This window comes from Centruroides vittatus, unplaced genomic scaffold, assembly GCF_030686945.1.
Source record: "Centruroides vittatus isolate TY-2023 unplaced genomic scaffold, ASM3068694v2 contig_575, whole genome shotgun sequence".
NCBI lineage: Eukaryota > Metazoa > Arthropoda > Arachnida > Scorpiones > Buthidae > Centruroides > Centruroides vittatus.
In genome coordinates, this window is record NW_027122344.1 from 1,444,888 (window position 1) to 1,463,801 (window position 18,914).

At 32.4% G+C, this 18,914-nt stretch overlaps 1 protein-coding gene across 6 annotated transcripts in view; it reads right to left on the reverse strand.

Moving 5' to 3' along the window:
• Positions 1-18,914, reverse strand: part of LOC136979044 (unconventional myosin-Ib) — a 314,495-nt gene that overhangs the window by 223,302 nt on the left and 72,279 nt on the right. For all 6 annotated transcript variants that reach the window (XR_010881326.1, XM_067274937.1, XM_067274936.1 and 3 more), the window contains 2 exons: positions 11,755-11,901; positions 7,596-7,711 (listed from right to left, as the gene is read on the reverse strand). Coding sequence is in view for 5 of the 6 variants with exons in the window: in XM_067274937.1 (XP_067131038.1) it covers positions 7,596-7,711; positions 11,755-11,883 (245 nt within the window). In the remaining variant the exon portion in view is untranslated. The remainder of the gene's footprint in view (positions 1-7,595; positions 7,712-11,754; positions 11,902-18,914) is intronic.

Below are 18,914 nucleotides of genomic sequence, written 5' to 3' on the forward strand. Positions count from 1 at the left end.
AGTATAATATATTCATATATTTAAATATAGTCAACAAAAAAAATTGTTAAAATAATTTTTTATCTGTTATTAATGCATATATATTTATTCTATGAATTATACTGTTACTATCGGGTGAATTTAATTTATATTACTTCTTTCATTTATAACATTTCAAAAGTAAATTGTAAAAAACTAAACCATTTACTGTCAGTTTAAGTCACAACAATCATAATTTTTTCAGAAAATAAAATTTTATTATACAAATTACAAGTTATATGTAAATTCCTTCCATATAATTTCTCACATTATTTAAAACTTCTTTCCCAAACTCTTGGAGTTGCCTTATTCCATTTACATAATTATTTTTCTTTTGCATAAACTACTCAAAAGCACGAATGCATATGAATCATTTTTTAAAAAGCATCTCCTTTCCATAATGCTCCAAATGATTTGGGCTATATAACACATCATTGCCATTTTTGCACTTCAGTCAAATAATGTGGAACTTAGTGAGATATAATCTTCTGCATTTTCAATTTGTTCTTAATAATTGTACAACTTTTTCATAACTATATCCTATCAATAATAAATATAAAGGCCAGAATGGCCTAAATTGACAAAAGTGTGAGGTTTGTAATCAAATATAACTGATTATATTCAATGTTTCTGATACCATACAGGTTATGCCTGTAAATCAAAATTTATGTGAGACTTGGAGTAACTGGATGGAGTTGGAGGTAATCAGAGTTAGTTGGAAATCAATCACTCAATACATTTAACTAAAATAATCTAAATATGTAAACAGGAACAGAATTGTTTAAATGATTAGAGTTTTACATGAGTCTAACAGAGAAAGAGTTTGCAATCACTTCCACAAAACTGAGATTAAAGATAATTTAAATCAAGATTAAAGAAAAATAGTATTGTATTTTTCTTTGCCCTAAGATTTTATAATATAAAAAGATTGTAACTATATCAGAAATATCCAACACTTAATATACTTACTAAAAATAATAACAAACATTTTCGACAATTTTTAATTCATAAAATATATTCTCCACAGCTGAAACTTCTTTAAACAAATATTACACTGACCTTTAGTACATTTCCAGCAATACATCATAATAAGCAAACATTTTTGGCCTCTTCCAGTAGCCAGAATCAGGCTTTTAATGAGATTTTTAGCCAAACTTTTTAGAATATCTTTTAAAAAGGAAAGGAAAATCATTCTAGAACAAATTTGCATTAATGTTGCCTATGGTTCCAAAATGGCGGCTCGTCTCTGATTCCAGCAAATAGAAGGGAAACAGTGGGGACCCACGTTCTAACCTAACCTAACCTATTGTAATAAATTACCATAATTATTACCAACAAAATTATTAGAATAGGTTAGGTTAGGTTAGAATGTGCATCCCCACTGTTTCCTTTTTCTATTTGCTGAAATCAGAGACGAGCCGCCATTTTGGAACCATAGGTAACATTAACCCAAATTTGTATTTAAATTAAGCATCCATTTTTTCAATATCATCATCAACAAACTTAACACTCAAACACAACTACTTTCACACTTCATTGTAAATTATCCAGAAAAATTATAAATTAGGACTCCAACATAATAAATGTGGAACTTATAAATATTGTGGTATGTACGTTCTTAAAACCTATTTCCCTGTATTGTATCATCTACAAGCACTTTCCAAGCATTGGAAATCATTTCAGCATCGTTACTGTTTATACATCTTTCCTATTGCCAGCTTTTATATATTTCCCATGCTTCCAGTATACCAAACTTATCTGAGTTTAGTATATTTTTAATCAATCTGGCCTCTTCCCATAGTACCAACACTTTGAACCCCATCACATATTGTGCTAGAGCAGTAATTGTCTTGCTCTTTAAAATGTTGTATTTATGCTCGGCCAATCTTTGTGTCCAGGCCCCGTTGCTAGATCCTATATACAGGGCCAGATTTACATAAGGACATTTGGGGCCTGTGCCAGGTCCCCCACAAAACTAAAAAAAAATTATGTTTAAACATAATTTTTTTTCTATTACCGCGACAGCCTAGTGTGGCCTAATCATGAGGGCAACAGGCAGAGAAAACCAAACCCGGGAAAAAACCTATGAAACATCGGAATTTCTGGAAAAAATTTCACATAGGTATTTTTCAGTTAAATTAAAATAGGTATTCTTGAAATTAAATTAAATTAAAATAATTAGTTTTACACTATAAAATAAGGTTATTGTAAACATACATATATTTTTTAATGAAATTTACAACTTCCTAGTTCAAATCTAATTGAAAGTACAGTATTTTGTGTAAACTTTCTAAATCATCAAATTTGCCTACTCTTAAAGGGGGACCCCCACCGAATTTGTGCCCAGGGCCCCTGGATTGGTAAATCCGGCCCTGCTTATATATACAAGGCTATTGTTAGATCTACCATTGTACAGGGGTATAGAGTAGACTCCTGGTGATCTGTTAATTTAAATACAAATTTGTTCTAGAATAATTTTCCTTTCCTTTTTAAAACATGTTCTTAAAAAGTTCTAAAAACATCTTGTTCTTTTTAAGTTACCTGATGAAGACATTTCTGCATGTGTTGAAAAAAATTGTTTATTGATTAATAAAACTCTTAATTAACACCAAAAAAACCAATAAACTTTCATATTTATAAATTTATCAGGGTATAAATGTTGTACTGAATTAATAAGAATTGCATATACCATACCAATTTCATTTGAATTGTTTAAAATTAAGATGAATAATATACATATTTAAAAAATAATAATTCTAAAATACACCAGTAAAATATATATTTACAGAATGTTAGTTATTTAGCTACTTAAAACTGTTATTTAGCAGACTGCAAATGAACATATGTAAAATAACTTATCCCAACATTAAACTTATAGACAGATCTTTCAAATATGTCTTAAAATCTATTCAAAAGTAAAAGATACACTTCATCAGAATATATTGATAATTTTAATAGATGGTGATATCAGTAAATTTCTTATAAAATAAATATTAAAATCATCTTTTAAAAAACAGAAACAATACAATACATACAAAACTAAACAATTTAATATACTAATGTACTAATTTAAATCCATGTCTAGTGACACATGGATGTAAACTTGTAAAACAAAATCTGTTAGTGATGTATTGATATTAATACTCTTAACACTTCATCTTTGTTTCCACGTGTGATTAATCACACATCAAAACAATGTAATATATAGAAACTAGTGTCTCTGACCTGATAATTTCTAAAACAAAATTCTCAGTAAATTGTCTAATTTTTCACACCTTGAGACCTTTGAAAAATTTATTATAAATTTTAATTTTAGCAAAATGAACTTTTTATCATATTAATAATAAATATTCTATTATTATCATATATATATATATATAACAGGAAATCCTCGTTAATTCGAACTCAGATAGTTCCCAATCCCGTTACTTCGTAACTATAGTTTTGCCCCAGTCGGGGATATAGAGATTTACACGTTATTAATTAATAAATTCGGCTATTTCGAAATTTGAAGTTAAAATTCTATCTGAAATGTGATACACGTATGTTTAACTCGTTCATTTAGATCGAAGTGTCTCCATATTATAAGAGAACAATAGACCAAAAACAACTCTAATCTGGTCACTACGGCTTTACTTTTACAGTAACACATTTTCGGGTATCACCTCATCCCTTTTTTTCTCATCTTGTGGGTTTCGGGATTGCAAGATTGGGCTATAAGTAGCAGATTGAGATACTGTATTTGAAGGGCTTTAGGCAACTACATTTGGGTGACTTACTACTTTTTGGGCCACTTTAAAAATTAATTTGGGTTACATTTCAAGGAATTTTGCTTTACTTTTCATAAAACCTATCTGGCGACCTGTGATGTTCTAACCGGACAAGTGCTGTTTACCCGCAGTTAATTATTATTGTTATTACTAGATACGTCACATCGAGAAACGCGAAACGATGTTTATCGATGTAGTTAGCTCGGGGCGAGCAGTTTGAGCAGTAATATGTCCCAAATGAAAGATTATAAATGATTTGTTGTTCATAAAAGAAAAAAATATGATAGAAAGTACAGATAAAAAAGTGTAATAAAGAAATTAAATTAAACTAAACTAAACTAAAAAGTAAAAATAAAAGAATAATAAAATAAAATCAGTTCGTATTTAAGCGGAAAAACTTTGATAAATTAAAGTCGCTTATTAAAACCATCCGCGTTTGAGAGTTTGTCCAGTGTGGACTGAGGGAACTGCGTCTCAAACATAACGTCGTTGAGTCGCTTGACACGTCCAAAAAACATATATTTAAAATATTTACATAAAAGTTGAAAACTTCCGATGTGATGAGAGGAAGGCGTTAAGCGTAACTGACCGCTGACAGGTTGACGAACGGAAATGACAATTCGTTTAAATCGGTATTGGCCCGGGCATGCAATTACAGCAGAGACAGTGAAGAGCTAGGTAACGTGGCACCATCTAGTGGGGATGAATGACGTAAATATGGTTTCTTTTTCTTTGAACTCGGATAACTTTTCCGTAGTTGAACCAAAATTCATCAAACTCTGGAAAAATTAGAAGCAACTGTCTGGCTTTATATTCCAAAAAAACAGCACCCAAAAGTATTAAAATACTTTTTGTTATTAAGCGTCAAAGAGACGAAAGTCGACATTTTCGTTTTTTGAATATACCTTTTCTCAGAGTCAATTATATTTTCCAGAAAATAATTTATGCACATTCCAGAATTCTACTGAGCATTTTGACACTAAAGTCATCAAAATCTAACGTGGGAATTTTTTTAAAACTTAGACACGAAAGCGCAAACGTTATGCCAATAGCCTGTGTTCGCTTACTGCTTGCCCTGGCTAATTAATTAACGAAAATAGCATTCTGTATAAATAGCCGTATTCCGTTTGCTTAATAAATTACAACAGTTACATGACACTTGACATATTACACAGAAATATGTAAATCTCGGATAATTCGAAGTTGCGAATATTTCGTCCCCGAATTTCTAACTAACGAGGATTATTTCCTGTATATATCTCGAGTCCTAGATAGTTTCTCCACGTCCACCGTAATTTCTGGTGTGTAACCTGAGGTGGCATGACGGCGTATACTCCACGGAAAATTCGACGGCCGGATGGCCGAGCGGTCAAAGTGGTAGCCTACCCGCTTCTGGAAACCCGGGATTGAATCCGGTCGAAAAACCCCAGGAATTTTTCGGGATCTGTTCGTCTGTCACCACCGGACAACCCCATTGTGGATCTTGCCGAACCCATAATGAGCTTGTTAAAATAGGCCCTCTTAGCGGAAAAGAGTTAAATAATAATAATAATAAAAACCCACAGAAAATTACAAAAACAAAAATTCCGTATACCCTGCGCCTCTGGATCGACTATGAAAGCCGTAATTCACCGTTATTATTTGGCATTTCCTTTTGATATTAAAAGTTGTTTATTTATTTGTTTTAAGTACCATCTCTTCATTTACAAATTTCTGTGAATTCGAAATTTCACACTTTTAAGTGAATTGATGATATTGCGTCAATTCACATAAAGGTGAGAAATTTCGAATTCACTGAGTAATGTGTAAGAAAAGATTTCTGTATTTTTGAACGGAATTTTCTAAAATTTTTATACTGTAGTAACTTTATTTTGCTTTTTAGAAAAACTTTTACTCTGTAATTTTGTGAGTTTTGATGTTCTATGTTCCAATATTTATTTCTTAAATTTTTAATTACTGTATTTTTAAGTTTTACTGAAAAATATAAATTACACAAAGTTTTGATAAGCGATTTATTGTGAAATGTAGTACTGTATAATAAAATCTCAACTGATATATTGTTTTTATATCGACAGTATTGATAGTTGTCTTTAAATGTCATCGTTAAAGAAACAATAATGTTAAATTGGTGTTCGTGGTATTGATGTTTATGTAAGCGTCAATTAATACGATATAACCACGAATAAAATTTAGTATTGAAAAACTAAATTTATTTTATATCAGAAACACTTGCTGATGAGAGAGAGAATAGAGATTCTGCAGCATGTATAATCTGTTTAGTAAAAGTCCAAAATTTTTAGAATTCGGTTATATCGCGCTGTTTCTTTGTGTTCCGACAAGTGCGATATAACGAGGGGCTACTGTATTTTAAAAACAAACTTAATGGGTGTTAAATTATTAAGAGGGTAACCATTAAGAGTTCTCTCAAATTTATAAGTTTTGCTTAACTAATAGTGTTTCTACCGATGCGACAAAATGTTTTAAAATTTAAATATGCTGATTATATACAGGGGCTCGGGTCCGATCTACTTTCTTGCGTTTCGCCACGACTCGTTATTTCACATCTCTGTTATAATAACTTTGGCATTAACAAACGTTAACGTCAAATGATAACGGTGAATATGGACAAATTCTTTCTTGTTCCAAAATGTTCACACTGGAACGTGCAATTTCGTCAGACTGCGTTTAAGCAGACGTAGAGGGAAAATCGCGAGGGCAAATTCTGATTCTAAAAGTTCTCTTTTGCCTGTTTTTCCCTTTTCTCGCGTCTGCATAAACGCAGACTAAACTGCTATTTTACACCAACATTAACTAATACAATAATTTTGAATTAAATTTAATTCAAAATAAAAATTAACAAAATTGAAACTAAAATGGCATTATATTTTTGTTTTATTTTTTAAACTCTGTAATGTAGAAATCATTTTTTGTATTAAATTTAAAATATTAAATAACTTTCAATCCGAGGGCGCATTAACAAAGACATCACTCTCGTACTCACTAGTGTAGTGATAATCCGATTGCAGATGTTTATCAATTGTCCCAATTATAAAAATTAAGTGTAAAAATACATAAATACAATTTAAGGTTCAAAATGTTGTAACCTTTCAAACTGGATTTCGTCAGGAGACGAGTTGTCATTTCTCGCAAACGTGTGAATAGATAATTGTTGATCGGTTGATTGCCTACCACTGACCAGTCGTATAGTGTGAATCAGCTTTAATTCGTAACTGGAATTTATAATCGGCATGTCACCTGCCCATCGCATAACTTGCACCCCTTTCAAACAGAGATAACCGCGGGTTTATCCGAATGAAATTATGATAATTGAAAAAATGTTTGTTTTAGGTATATTGTATATTAGATGAAAGTGAAGAATCCAAAGACAATATAAAGTTAATCAAAAATATTGTCCAATTATGTAGCTACTCAAAAAAGATGCTTTACAACTAGTTATAATAATAAAAATATATCAATAACAAACAATTTATTTTTTAAACATGAAATATTTATAGTCTTTATAAAAACTTATAATGTTCATCAATCACAGAAACCTTGAAAAATCAAACAAAAGTTAAATGTTAATTAAAACCTAAAATGTTAGTGTCGTTGAACTTTCGTTTACAGGTTTTTAAAGGTTTTTGTAGATTAATAAATAACTTTATACCAATAACTGAATACTTTTTAGAATGTTCAATCATATTTAGAAATTTTTTAATACTCTCATATTTAATTATTAAAATGTGAGTATTATATATACATATATAGGCTTATATACAAATATGTAAAGTTAAAATTAATACATACACATGAGGTGGAAGTTCAAACATACTATTCTTCTGATAAGCTTGAATTATATCTGATGCGTAAAGGGCTAGTTTTTTATATGGATTCACTGAAACCACTGCATTAGATATATATGTCTGAAAAAAAATATTTGTAGTTATCAGTAAAAATTATTAATTATAAAAAATTTATTTATATACATCTTAAAAACCATAAAACTTTTTATAAAATAAATATTACTCGAAAGTGATTCAAAAATTACTCATAGTCATTATTTCTTTTGAAAAGTATTTGAAAATGGTTAATTTTTAGTGGTTTTTTTCAACTCTTTCCTCCCTGTGGGCACTAAGAGAGCCTCTTTTAGCAAGTCCATTATCGGTTCACCCAAACCCACCCTTGCTAAAAGAAGGCCGGGACCCGACATATCTGGACGAACTATCGCCCAAAAACTCCTGGGATCTTTGTAGCCGTCCAAATTCGATTTCGTGTCTCCCAGAGCGGTAGGTAGCTCAATTTCGCCGCTCGACCATTCGGCCTAATAGAGTATTCGGTGCTGGGGATGATTAAGCATGGCCCACCCACCTTTCCACTGATAAAAATCAAAGAAGTTTAAAACGTAGATCAGAAACACACGTGTGTAAGTTTACATGCATAACAAACAATTTATGTATTTATGTAGGTTTCCTGTGGAAAAAATACAGGGATTATTTCAGACTTAATAGAGAACTAATTTAATCGCTTTTAAGCCAGTGTTGGTCCCCACTAAAAATTTCTTCCGTAGCATTTGTAACATAATTTATGTTTTCTTAGTTTTGTACTTAACAAAAGGAAATTCATTTTAGGATTAGATCGAAAACCAGAGCCTCGGGTTTTAGAAAACTTATAATTCTTTTTTACTCTTTTCGGTCTGTGAACACTAAGGAATTTTTAATCATACCCATATGGGTTCAACAAGGCTCACAATAAAACAGCAAAGTTTTGAAGAACGAGGCCGACATATCCAGACAAGACCAGACCATCCTTAAAAATATCTTGGAGTTTTTCGACCGCCTAAATTGGATTCCAGAGTGGTAGGCTGACGCATTAATTGCCACATAAAACTCATAATTTTTTAATTGCATGCTTCCTATTTCTCACTTTCAATACTTTTAATTCATAATTTCTAGTTTCATAGTCAGAAAAGATTGTGAAATCCCGGCGGAGACCTCGATCAACACCGTGAGAAAAGGATCACATTGCGCCGAAACCTCATAACTTTTCCAACAACGAGTAGACACTCGAGAAGTTGGGTAAAAATGAACTGGTCGTCCAGTAATTGGACACGCCAAAGTATAAAAAATAATAATAATGCGTTCGGGATCACTGACAAAGAGTTTGAGGTCTAAGATTGTGCAGATTCTCGGACGATCGTGAAAAAGTGAGTTGGAATTTTTTTTGGATGGAGCGTTCAAGATTTCGGCCTAAAAATGCTGACGTGATTTGAGAGGGAGGGAATTTTATTCACATTAAAACCCAGAAAAAAATTAGAAGTTTACTGAGCGAGCAGACGATCAGATCGGAAGATATTGGACTGAGAACCAAATGAGAAGCAGTACCTGAGAGTTAAGACTCGATTAATGACACCTCAAAAAATGACATCGGACTACAAGGGACGTGAAAGTAACAGGCAATGTAACTAACAGATAGCATCAGTTATTTATAAGTAACTCTTTCTCCACGAATTAAAAACTGAGTATCCACGCTAACTAAGTAACTGTCAATAAATGAATCTTTTTTTCTGTAGCCTGTTGAACTTAGTCATTTTAGTTATTCACACCATCATCAAATGCAAGTTGAAATGAGGAATCGCTGAACGGCCACCGCTCGGATTGTTGAACATTGTCACAAGACGACGGAATGTACAGACACAGAAACTTCACAAAATCTAGAAAAAATGTTTTCATAAATAATTTTTATTATAATTTGTTTAATTCAATAAACTGTTTATGTTGTACTTCTTAAAAATTTTAAACTTGTTTTCAAAAATTCCACAAACAAGACGTCATTGCATACGGTTCTGTTCTTGCAATTCCTCACACTTAACGTAGATATGCACTTATGAAAATAATTTATACATAGTGCATAAAAGTTTTTTATAATTAAATAGAAATTCCTAGCTGTAAATCTTAATTTTAAATATCGTTGTGTTGTTAACTGTTGCTAATTTATAATAGTGTATACAATACAAACAAAAACATGACATGCAAAAATTATTAAGCTCTACAAAGATGCTGCAAAAGATAGAATTAAACTAATATTTATTAGTATAAATTATAGTTTGTTTACAGAGAAACAAACGTGATGTGTAGAATCCACTCCAATTTAAGATGACGGCCGGTGGCTGAGATGTTACGGTGTTAGCCTGGCGCACTGAGTGACTCGTAGAATTGTAGTGCTCTGCTTGCTCCTTCCTGTTTGACTGGTCAGAATAGACCAGTGGAGTATTCTACTGTTCTATTCACGTCGCTGAAAATAACTGCACTATGGCTGAAAAGATAGTAGCTAACTGCTTTAAATATGGCGACGCCCAATAACGAATATTTGTGGGAAAATATAAAAGCATTTATATTCTCCCACACTATATTAGATTTTTCTTGATTCATCTGAAGTATTATTGATTTATTGCAATATCAGTTGCAATAACATAAAAGACCAAATTTTAATTAGTAGATCAGTAAACAGATGAATCGGCCACATTACTGTACTACAATAAAAGAAAACGAATTTAATTTGAATTGTACACCAAAAGTTACTACTTGCACTATGTTGTTCAGATCTCTCATCTACTCTGATTTCTATCTGCTGATCAGTAGAGTAAACAGTGAAATTCGCCAATAGGTAAATATTATATGGACGGTTTTTACATCAAAATACATAAGACTGTTTCTGATGATGGCTGAAACAAATGATGTGTTGCTCTTATAATACAGATTTTTGCAGTTTATTAACTTCACTGGATGTTTTATTTGCGGTTGTGCCAATGTTATCATCGTATTTGCTTATGCGTTACGTGAAATCAATATTAATAAATCTGCCAACGTTTGTAAGTTTGTGAAGTTATTTTAGTTTAGCACATTTTTGGACTGTAATGGTTAGGATGTCGTCATTTTGAGTTTTCCAAGTCATAGTGTACATATAGTAGATAAATTTCTTTTGAAAGGTAGCGTTTAGTAGTTATTTCTAGACTATGACCAAATAAAATATAAATCTGGCATTGGTACTTTATCTTTCATCCTTGTGCATGAAAGATAAAAACAAAGTTTCGAATCAATTATTATATGTAATTCATTCGAAACTTTGATAAATTAAATTATATATTTCTTTTGACCTTACATCGAATTAATAAATATAATGTTAGGGTTTTAGCATCAATTCTAGTTTATCTATCAAAGATACGAAGAAAAGGTACAACTTCGTTCTCTGTGTTAAACTAAGAAAAAATGAAAAATGTAAATATCAGTCTTCAGTAAACAGTAAATATCAGTCTTCAGTCTTCAGTAAAAAACTTTATTGATATGTCTTATACACATCATAAAAAGCAGTTTTTACATTTCAGACTGCACAGGGAAAAAACGCACGGGGTTTTTCCCTTTTTAATCCCGGGCCAAAAAAGTCTTGCACATTTGTCACTGAGGAGTTGAACAAACAGATCTAATTTATGCCAAGTAGTAAAGTTTAAATAGTATGTTATTTTTTAATTAATTGTTTAATTAAACAATCATTATCTAGCAAAGTTTCACGAACTTGGTTTGAGGTTGCGTGCGTATTGAATTGGTTAGGATGTCATTTTAAGTTTTCCAAGTCATATTGTTAGAATAAAAAAACATTTTGTCTTGTATTTTGAAACTAATTTCCTTCAATCAGAGTCTGCCTTATTCAAAAAAAAACTTTACTCTGTAAAACGATTACCGCCATCACGCAGTAATTCTTTAGATTTAATGGAAGATTCGATTAGTTTCATCAACATGATAAAGTGCACCCTGTCAAATTATTAACACAGGCCAAGGTAAAGATTTGAGATTACAAACAAAAGTTTAATGATTATAATACATCCATTTTTGCTTATACTTTTAAATCTTAAATGATCTAATGTTAAATGTAAAAATAAAAACAAAAAATCATATATAAGATATTGCCTTACGTATATCTGGTCCCGTTTAAAACGTTGATGGAGATTGGCAATAAAAGCTTCTTCAGTAAGAGGGTCTAACAATGTGGCATCACTGACCCCAACTTCTTGATCCAAACTTAATACGCCCCTCGCATTCATAGTGGACAATCAGGAGCACTGAAAAAAAAAAATGTATCTAATAAATATTTAATAACAAATAGGAAAAACAGTAAATTAAAAATATACAGCATTTTTAACCTTAATTTTTATTTTATAATTTTCTTTAACTCTTTTTAGATTAAAAATTCTAAACATTAAATATTCTTTAATTTTCCAAATATAGTAATTTTAAATGTTCAAAATAGTCACTGCCCGAGTTTTGCGTAAATGTATTAAAAAATAAAATGGTTTTATAAATATTTAAAATAAAATAATTATAAGGTAATACACAGAAATTATAAATTAATTATAAATAAAAATTATTTTTAATAAAATGTTAAATATTCAATCACATCTGTATTATTTATTACTTACACACTACTATGTTTAAAAACTATTTCTATCGTTTCTTTATTAGCCTGCCTGCCCAAGTTATATACGTATGTTTTTTTTTTTTTTTTTTTTACACTGAAATCTGCTCATCAAAATGTTTTATTAAAAATATAAATTTCGACAATTTGTAGAAACATTTTTATAAATCAAGCACCACTGCAAGCTTTTACATTTATTTACGGATTATACATATTTTTGTTTATTCGATATATTATTTCAATAAGTTTTCGTTTCCAATTATTTCGCACTTTTTGTTAGCGCTTTCCATCCTGTAGGCACTAAGAGAGCCTTTTTAGCAAGCCCATTACGAATTCGGCCAGACCCACAATGGAGCTGCCGAGTGGTGAGGGACGAACAGATTCCGAAAAATTCCCTGGGATTTTTCGACCCGTCCGGATTTGATCCTAGGTTCCTCAGAGCGAATTAACTAAAGTGATAGATGTTCCATATTGTTCCGTATTTTGATCCTCTGTCCCACTGTCCCGATAGTTTTTGTCGGGATGCCGAAATGTCCCTTAATCCAGAACGTTGGATGTCCCGCATTAACAATAGCGAGGTTGAGGCCGAAGTTTTCAACGCGAAAACATGTACGTCGGACGTTCGGCGCCGCTTTCCTGTAAGCCTAGAAGTTTGGCAATGGCGTTTGGAAAGTCAGTGGAATCATGTTCGACACTCCAAAGGCCATTGCCAAACTTCTAGGCTTATAGGAAAGCGGCGCCGAACGTCCGACGTACATGTTTTCGCGTTGAAAACTTCGGCCTCAACTTCGCTAGTAACAAAATCTGGTCAGATTACTTCAACCGCTCGACCAACCGACCGTCAACTTATGAGATTTAAATGATTTGCTTATTCATTATTATTATAAAATATTGCAAATTTACAACAGATTGAACACATTAATATGAATTTGGTGAATGAGATATCGTTTATTTTATGATCGCCTGTACAGGATATCATTTTAAATACTTAAAATATCAGATTTTGAAAGCAATTTTAAGTATTAAGTTAATTTGGACTACGACAAAGAAAAATAAAACTGAAAACTCTATTATATAAAAGAAATATACGAAATACTGTATGTGAGGTTCTAAATTGACATTTGTGGCCAATTTCTTTCTATTTTTTCAACAGTGTGTTTTTAATACGTTCCTTATGTTTACGAGAATAATACTGTCTTAAATTTTCAACTTATGTCTTTAGCTACAATTATAAATAATAATATATACCACTAGTCTGATCGTTAAGGGAAGAATTCCACTTAGAAGTATCCGGGATGCGCTTAATGCGATAATTCGGAAACGGAAATAGAAAATAAGCGTGAAATGTTGTCAATATTTTACAATGTTTGTAAAGAACTGATTAAATTTTTTAAAAAATCGAATAATAAGCAAGGTTGTTATAGCAAGGTACAGCCTAAGGAGTAACACTTTCTAACAGATGGCACCACTAATAAAGAAAAACTATGTATATAAAGAGTAAAGTTCTACCAGAGGAAGGTATTTATCAATATCGAAATATCAGTTAATTAATAAAAGTTTCAATTATCGATTATTGTAGTAGTTATTTTCTATGTGTTTTGTAAACCATTAGTTTTTTAAGAGCTATTGCACTAAAAGGTTTATGAACATTAAAATTATAACAAGTTGATTAATACGAAGTTTAAAGTTGTCCATATATAAATACATTTATTGGTACCAATAGTAGTGAATAAAAACAAGAACAATCAATAAACGTTACATAATGAAATCAGGAATATGCCAATAAAAGAATTACAGTACACTAGTTTTTAAGATTCCATACTGAATTTTCAAAGAAATCTAATGATGTCAGTATTTCCAATTTTTGGAGGCTGAGCCTGTTTTGAGTCGCTTTGATAAATTTCACAATGCTTTGGAGAACAATCGCCAATAATTTGGCTAATATTCTTTTACTCTTTTGCGCTGTGGGCACTAAAAGGGTCTTTTTCAGACCTTCACGGGTTTGATCAAACTAGTTACTGGGTGGAAAGAGACCAGGCCCGGCTTTTCTCGAAAAATTTTTGGGTTTTTCGATCCGCCCGGATTAGATTCTAGGTCCCCAGAGTGGCAGCTGATGTCTTAACTGCCTTGTCCACCCGGTCAGCTGGAAAAAAATAAGTGTTTGACGGTACCTACAACTAACTGTGTACACTCAAATACTATTTAAAGGTAGTTATCTGGTCAAATAACTGTGTTTATTAATGCGTAATAAAGCTTCTATAAAAAATATAATTTTAAATATTATTGTTTGGAAAATTATCGATTATTAAGGGCTAACTTTATCAATACGTTGAAATATCGAATGCCAAGGAACAACCTTAACAGAGACATGACATTCAACAAATATTTAGTTTGAATGTTTCAACGAGACAACAGAATAACCAACGGGGATATCAGATTATATAGCTATTAGTCACAGCAACAATCGTGTCTGGATTCAATTAATGTCGAGAGGAAAAGCGATTCTATCTTATTCCGAGATTGAAAGCGTCAACGATGCAATAAGAATGCATTCAACTAATGAACAACTTTTAACAAGTTTTTTTGTAAATCTTCGTCCGATGGCGATAATTATGATTAATTAGTGTTTAACAAGTCAAGAACTTTCTGTTGTTGAAATAGTAGTTGAACATAATGGCAACATCGCTAAACAAACTTCAGATGAGCAAATCAAGGTCCTACGTCAACGATTGGTTATAGAGTGATGGTAAGAAAAAAACTACTGGACTGACACTGGATTATTTAATAGCACTTTTAGTACAATAATTGAGATTATATATAATAAAGAGAGAAAACCGCCTTTATTGTGTATTTGTGTTGTAAAATTTGATAGGTATACTTGCCTCTGTCTATATGAAGATGCTTTTTCCATTTTGCCACCATAACACCGATAGAAAAATTGCGATCATGATTGCTCGTGTCGATAGTTACCATTGACAATTACGTAATTCAAAACATCTAAATTTTTTGTAATGTTAACTCTAACGCACCATTCACTCCGAATTTGAAATAGCAATCGACCAACCTATCAAATTTGGCAAAAATTGACAAAATATTTAATCTTGACAAACTATACAGAACAAGCTATTATTATGTTTACGTATTGTTCGTGTATGTCTCTGTTTAAGAATTTCCTGACTAAGTATCACGTGTTTAGCATGGCAGTTTTTGTAACGTAATATATGTGATATTGTGAAACATTAATCTTTCTAGACTTTCTGTGTGGTGTATGTGATACGATATTTGTGCAAAAAATGATTATTGATACAGTACAATAAGTATCTTATCCATTCTCCACAAGTATTTTATTTCGGGGGTGAGAACTAAATATTTACTAATTTTTTCACTGTACGTATTTTGTATGTTGTAAATATTTGGAACAGTTTTGTATATAATGTATGTAATATAATAATTTTGCCCTTTAATATGATGTCTGGTCTGTTGTAATGGATTATTTTGTCTGTGATCATTATTGTTATTGTTGTGTTTAGTGGGTTATACTTGGTTGACACCGATGGTTGTGTACTATGCCGGACCAGAGTCAAGGCATGGCAATCAAAACAAAACTAAAATTAAATTAGTGTTTGAGTGTGTGTCTGTATTCAGGAATTTCCTAACAATATGGCATGTATTCAATATAGTGGCCTTCTGTAGTGTAATGTATATATTTCTATTCAATTGTAATGTTCCCAGGCTTTTGTATAGTGTGCGTGGTATCACAACTGTAGAACAACAGGTACAATAAGCACCTTATCCATCCTCCACAAATGCCTTATTTCCTGAGCGAGTTCTGTGTACTTGCTAATTTTTTCAGTGAATGTATTTTGTACATTGTGAGTGTTTGGAATGGTATGTCTATAATGTATGTGATTTTATTGTGTTTGTCAATGAGTGTAATGTCTAGTCTGTTGTGGTAAATTGTTTTATCTGTGATTATGGCTCTGTCATAGTACATTTTGTGGGTGTTGTTTTCCAATACTGTCTGTGGAATATATTTGTAGTATGGTTCGTGGTTGTCTAATAATTTGTGTTTGTTTGCAAGCTCTTGGTGTATTATATTTGCTACTTGATTATGTCTGTGTAAATAACCTGTCTGTGCCAAGAGCTTGCAACCAGAAGTGATGCGTTGTATAGTTTCTGCATGACGTGACATTATTATTATGTTGGGTTAAGTGAGATATACTCGGTTAACACCGGTGGCTGTGTACTATGCCGGACCAAAGTCAAGACATAGTAACCAAAACAGAAATTAAAGAAGTGTATCAGTGTGTGTGTCTGTATTCAGGAATTTTCTCACAATATGACATGTATTCAATATAGTGGCCTTCTGTAGTGTGATGTATGTGTTTCTATCCAATTCTAATGTGCCCAGGCTTTTGTGTAGTGTGTGTGGTATGACACCTGTAGAGGAGAGAACAACAGGTACAATAAGCACCCTATCCATCCTCCACAGATGCCTTATTTCCTGGGCGAGTTCTGTGTACTTGCTAATTTTTTCAGTGCATGCGTTTTGTATATTGTGAGTGTTTGGAATGGATATGTCTATAATGTATGTGATTTTATTGTGTTTGTCAATGAGTGTGATGTCTGGTCTGTTGTGGTAAATTGTTTTATCTGTGATTATGGCTCTGTCGTAGTACATTTTGTGCGTGTTATTTTCCAATACTGTCTGTGGAATGTATTTGTAGTATGGTTCGTGGATGTCTACTAATTTGTGTTTCTTTGCAAGCTCTTGGTGTATTATATTTGCTACTTGATTATGTCTGTGTAAATAATCTGTCTGTGCCAAGAGCTTGCAACCAGAGGTGATGTGTTGTATAGTTTCTGGCATGATGTGACATTTTCTGCATGTGTCATTTGTGAGTGTTGCATCTTTGAGTATGTGTTTTCTGTAGTTTTTAGTATTTATGACCTGATCCTGTATGGCGATCATGAATCCTTCCGTCTCCCCAAAGAGGCATCCCCGAGCTAACCAGCTGTTTGACGCAGTTTTGTCAACAAAATCCTGGGCCAGATCATAAGGATGCCTGCCATGGAGTGCCTTTCGAGCCCATGATTGCTTAATGGTGTCTATGCTTTTCATATGTTGCGTTGTGTCCATATGATGTGAGTGTAAGTTTAATGGTGTGTTATTCGAGTCTGCTAGAGTTACTGCTTTATGTAATTGTGATGTTTCTTGTTTTTTGTAGAAAAACTCTCGCAGTGACTGTATTTGTTTGTAGTGAAGGTTAACTATGTCAATCAGGCCACGTCCGCCATCTTTACGTGGAAGGGTTAATCTTTCTGTGGCGGATTTAGGATGATGTTGTTTATGCTTAGTAAGTGTTGTTCTTGTTTTCCTTTGGAGTTGCTCAAGATCAGTGTGAGTCCAATGTATAACTCCAAAAGAATATGTGAGTACTGGGATGACATATGTGTTTATTGCTTTAACTGTGTGTTTTGCATTTAATTGTGTTCTGAGAATAGCATTTAACCTACTTTGGTATTCTTTAATTAATCTTTGCTTTATTTGTGTATGTTCTGTTAGTTTGGCCTGTTGGAATCCTAAATACTTGTAGAACTCGCCCTCTTCCATGGATTCAATAACGTCTCCATTTCCAAGTGCAAAATCTTCTTTCTTCAGGATTCCTTTTTCTATGTGAAGTGTTTTGCATTTATCTAGGCCAAATTCCATTTGTATGTCCTTGGTGTATGAATTTGTGATTTGTAGGAGTTGATGAAGTTGTTTTTGTGTGGATGCATAAAGTTTTATGTCATCCATGTACATGAGATGTGACAGTGTAAACTGTGTTGTTTTTTCATGTCTGATATTGTAACCATATTGCGTGTTGTTTAACATGTTGGATAATGGGTTCAGGGCTAAGCAGAACCAGAGAGGACTCAAGGAATCTCCTTGAAAAATTCCTCGCCTAATAAAAATTTGGTTTGTTTGTATGGAAGTGTTACTAACCCTCAGATGTAGTGTTGTTCTCCAGTGCTGCATAGTGTTTTGAAAGAATGCAATGAGTGATGGATGTATTTTGTACATGTGTAGAATATGTAGCAGCCAACTGTGTGAAACACTGTCGAATGCTTTTCTGTAATCTATATATGCCATGTGTATGTTTCTGTGTTGTTTGTGTGTTTGCCGTAGAATGACTGAATCTATGAGTAACTGTTCTTTGCATCCCCTGTGGTTTCTACGACAACCTTTTTGTTGTTCTGTTAGAATGTCGTGTTCTTCAACATGTTTGTATATTTTGTTTGCAATACAGGATGTCAATAATTTGTAGAGTGCAACTTGAACACAAACTATATGGTGTATTTTCTCGGACACATGGCAAATTTCATCACTAAGTTTTCCTCAGTTGACTGAGGAAAACTTAGTGATGAAATTTGCCATGTGTCCGAGAAAATACACCATATAGTTTGTGTTCAAGTTGCAGAATAAGCACCGGCACGGTTTCATAAACACTACAATTTGTAGAGTGTTGGAAGACATGTAATTGGTCTGTATTGTGTGGGGTCTGTGGTATTGTTGTTTTTAGGTTTCATGTAGGTGATGCCCTGGGTAAGAAAATTTGGCATGTCTTGTGGATTGATGATGATGTGTGTTAGATGTTTAGCTAGTTCCTGGTGCAG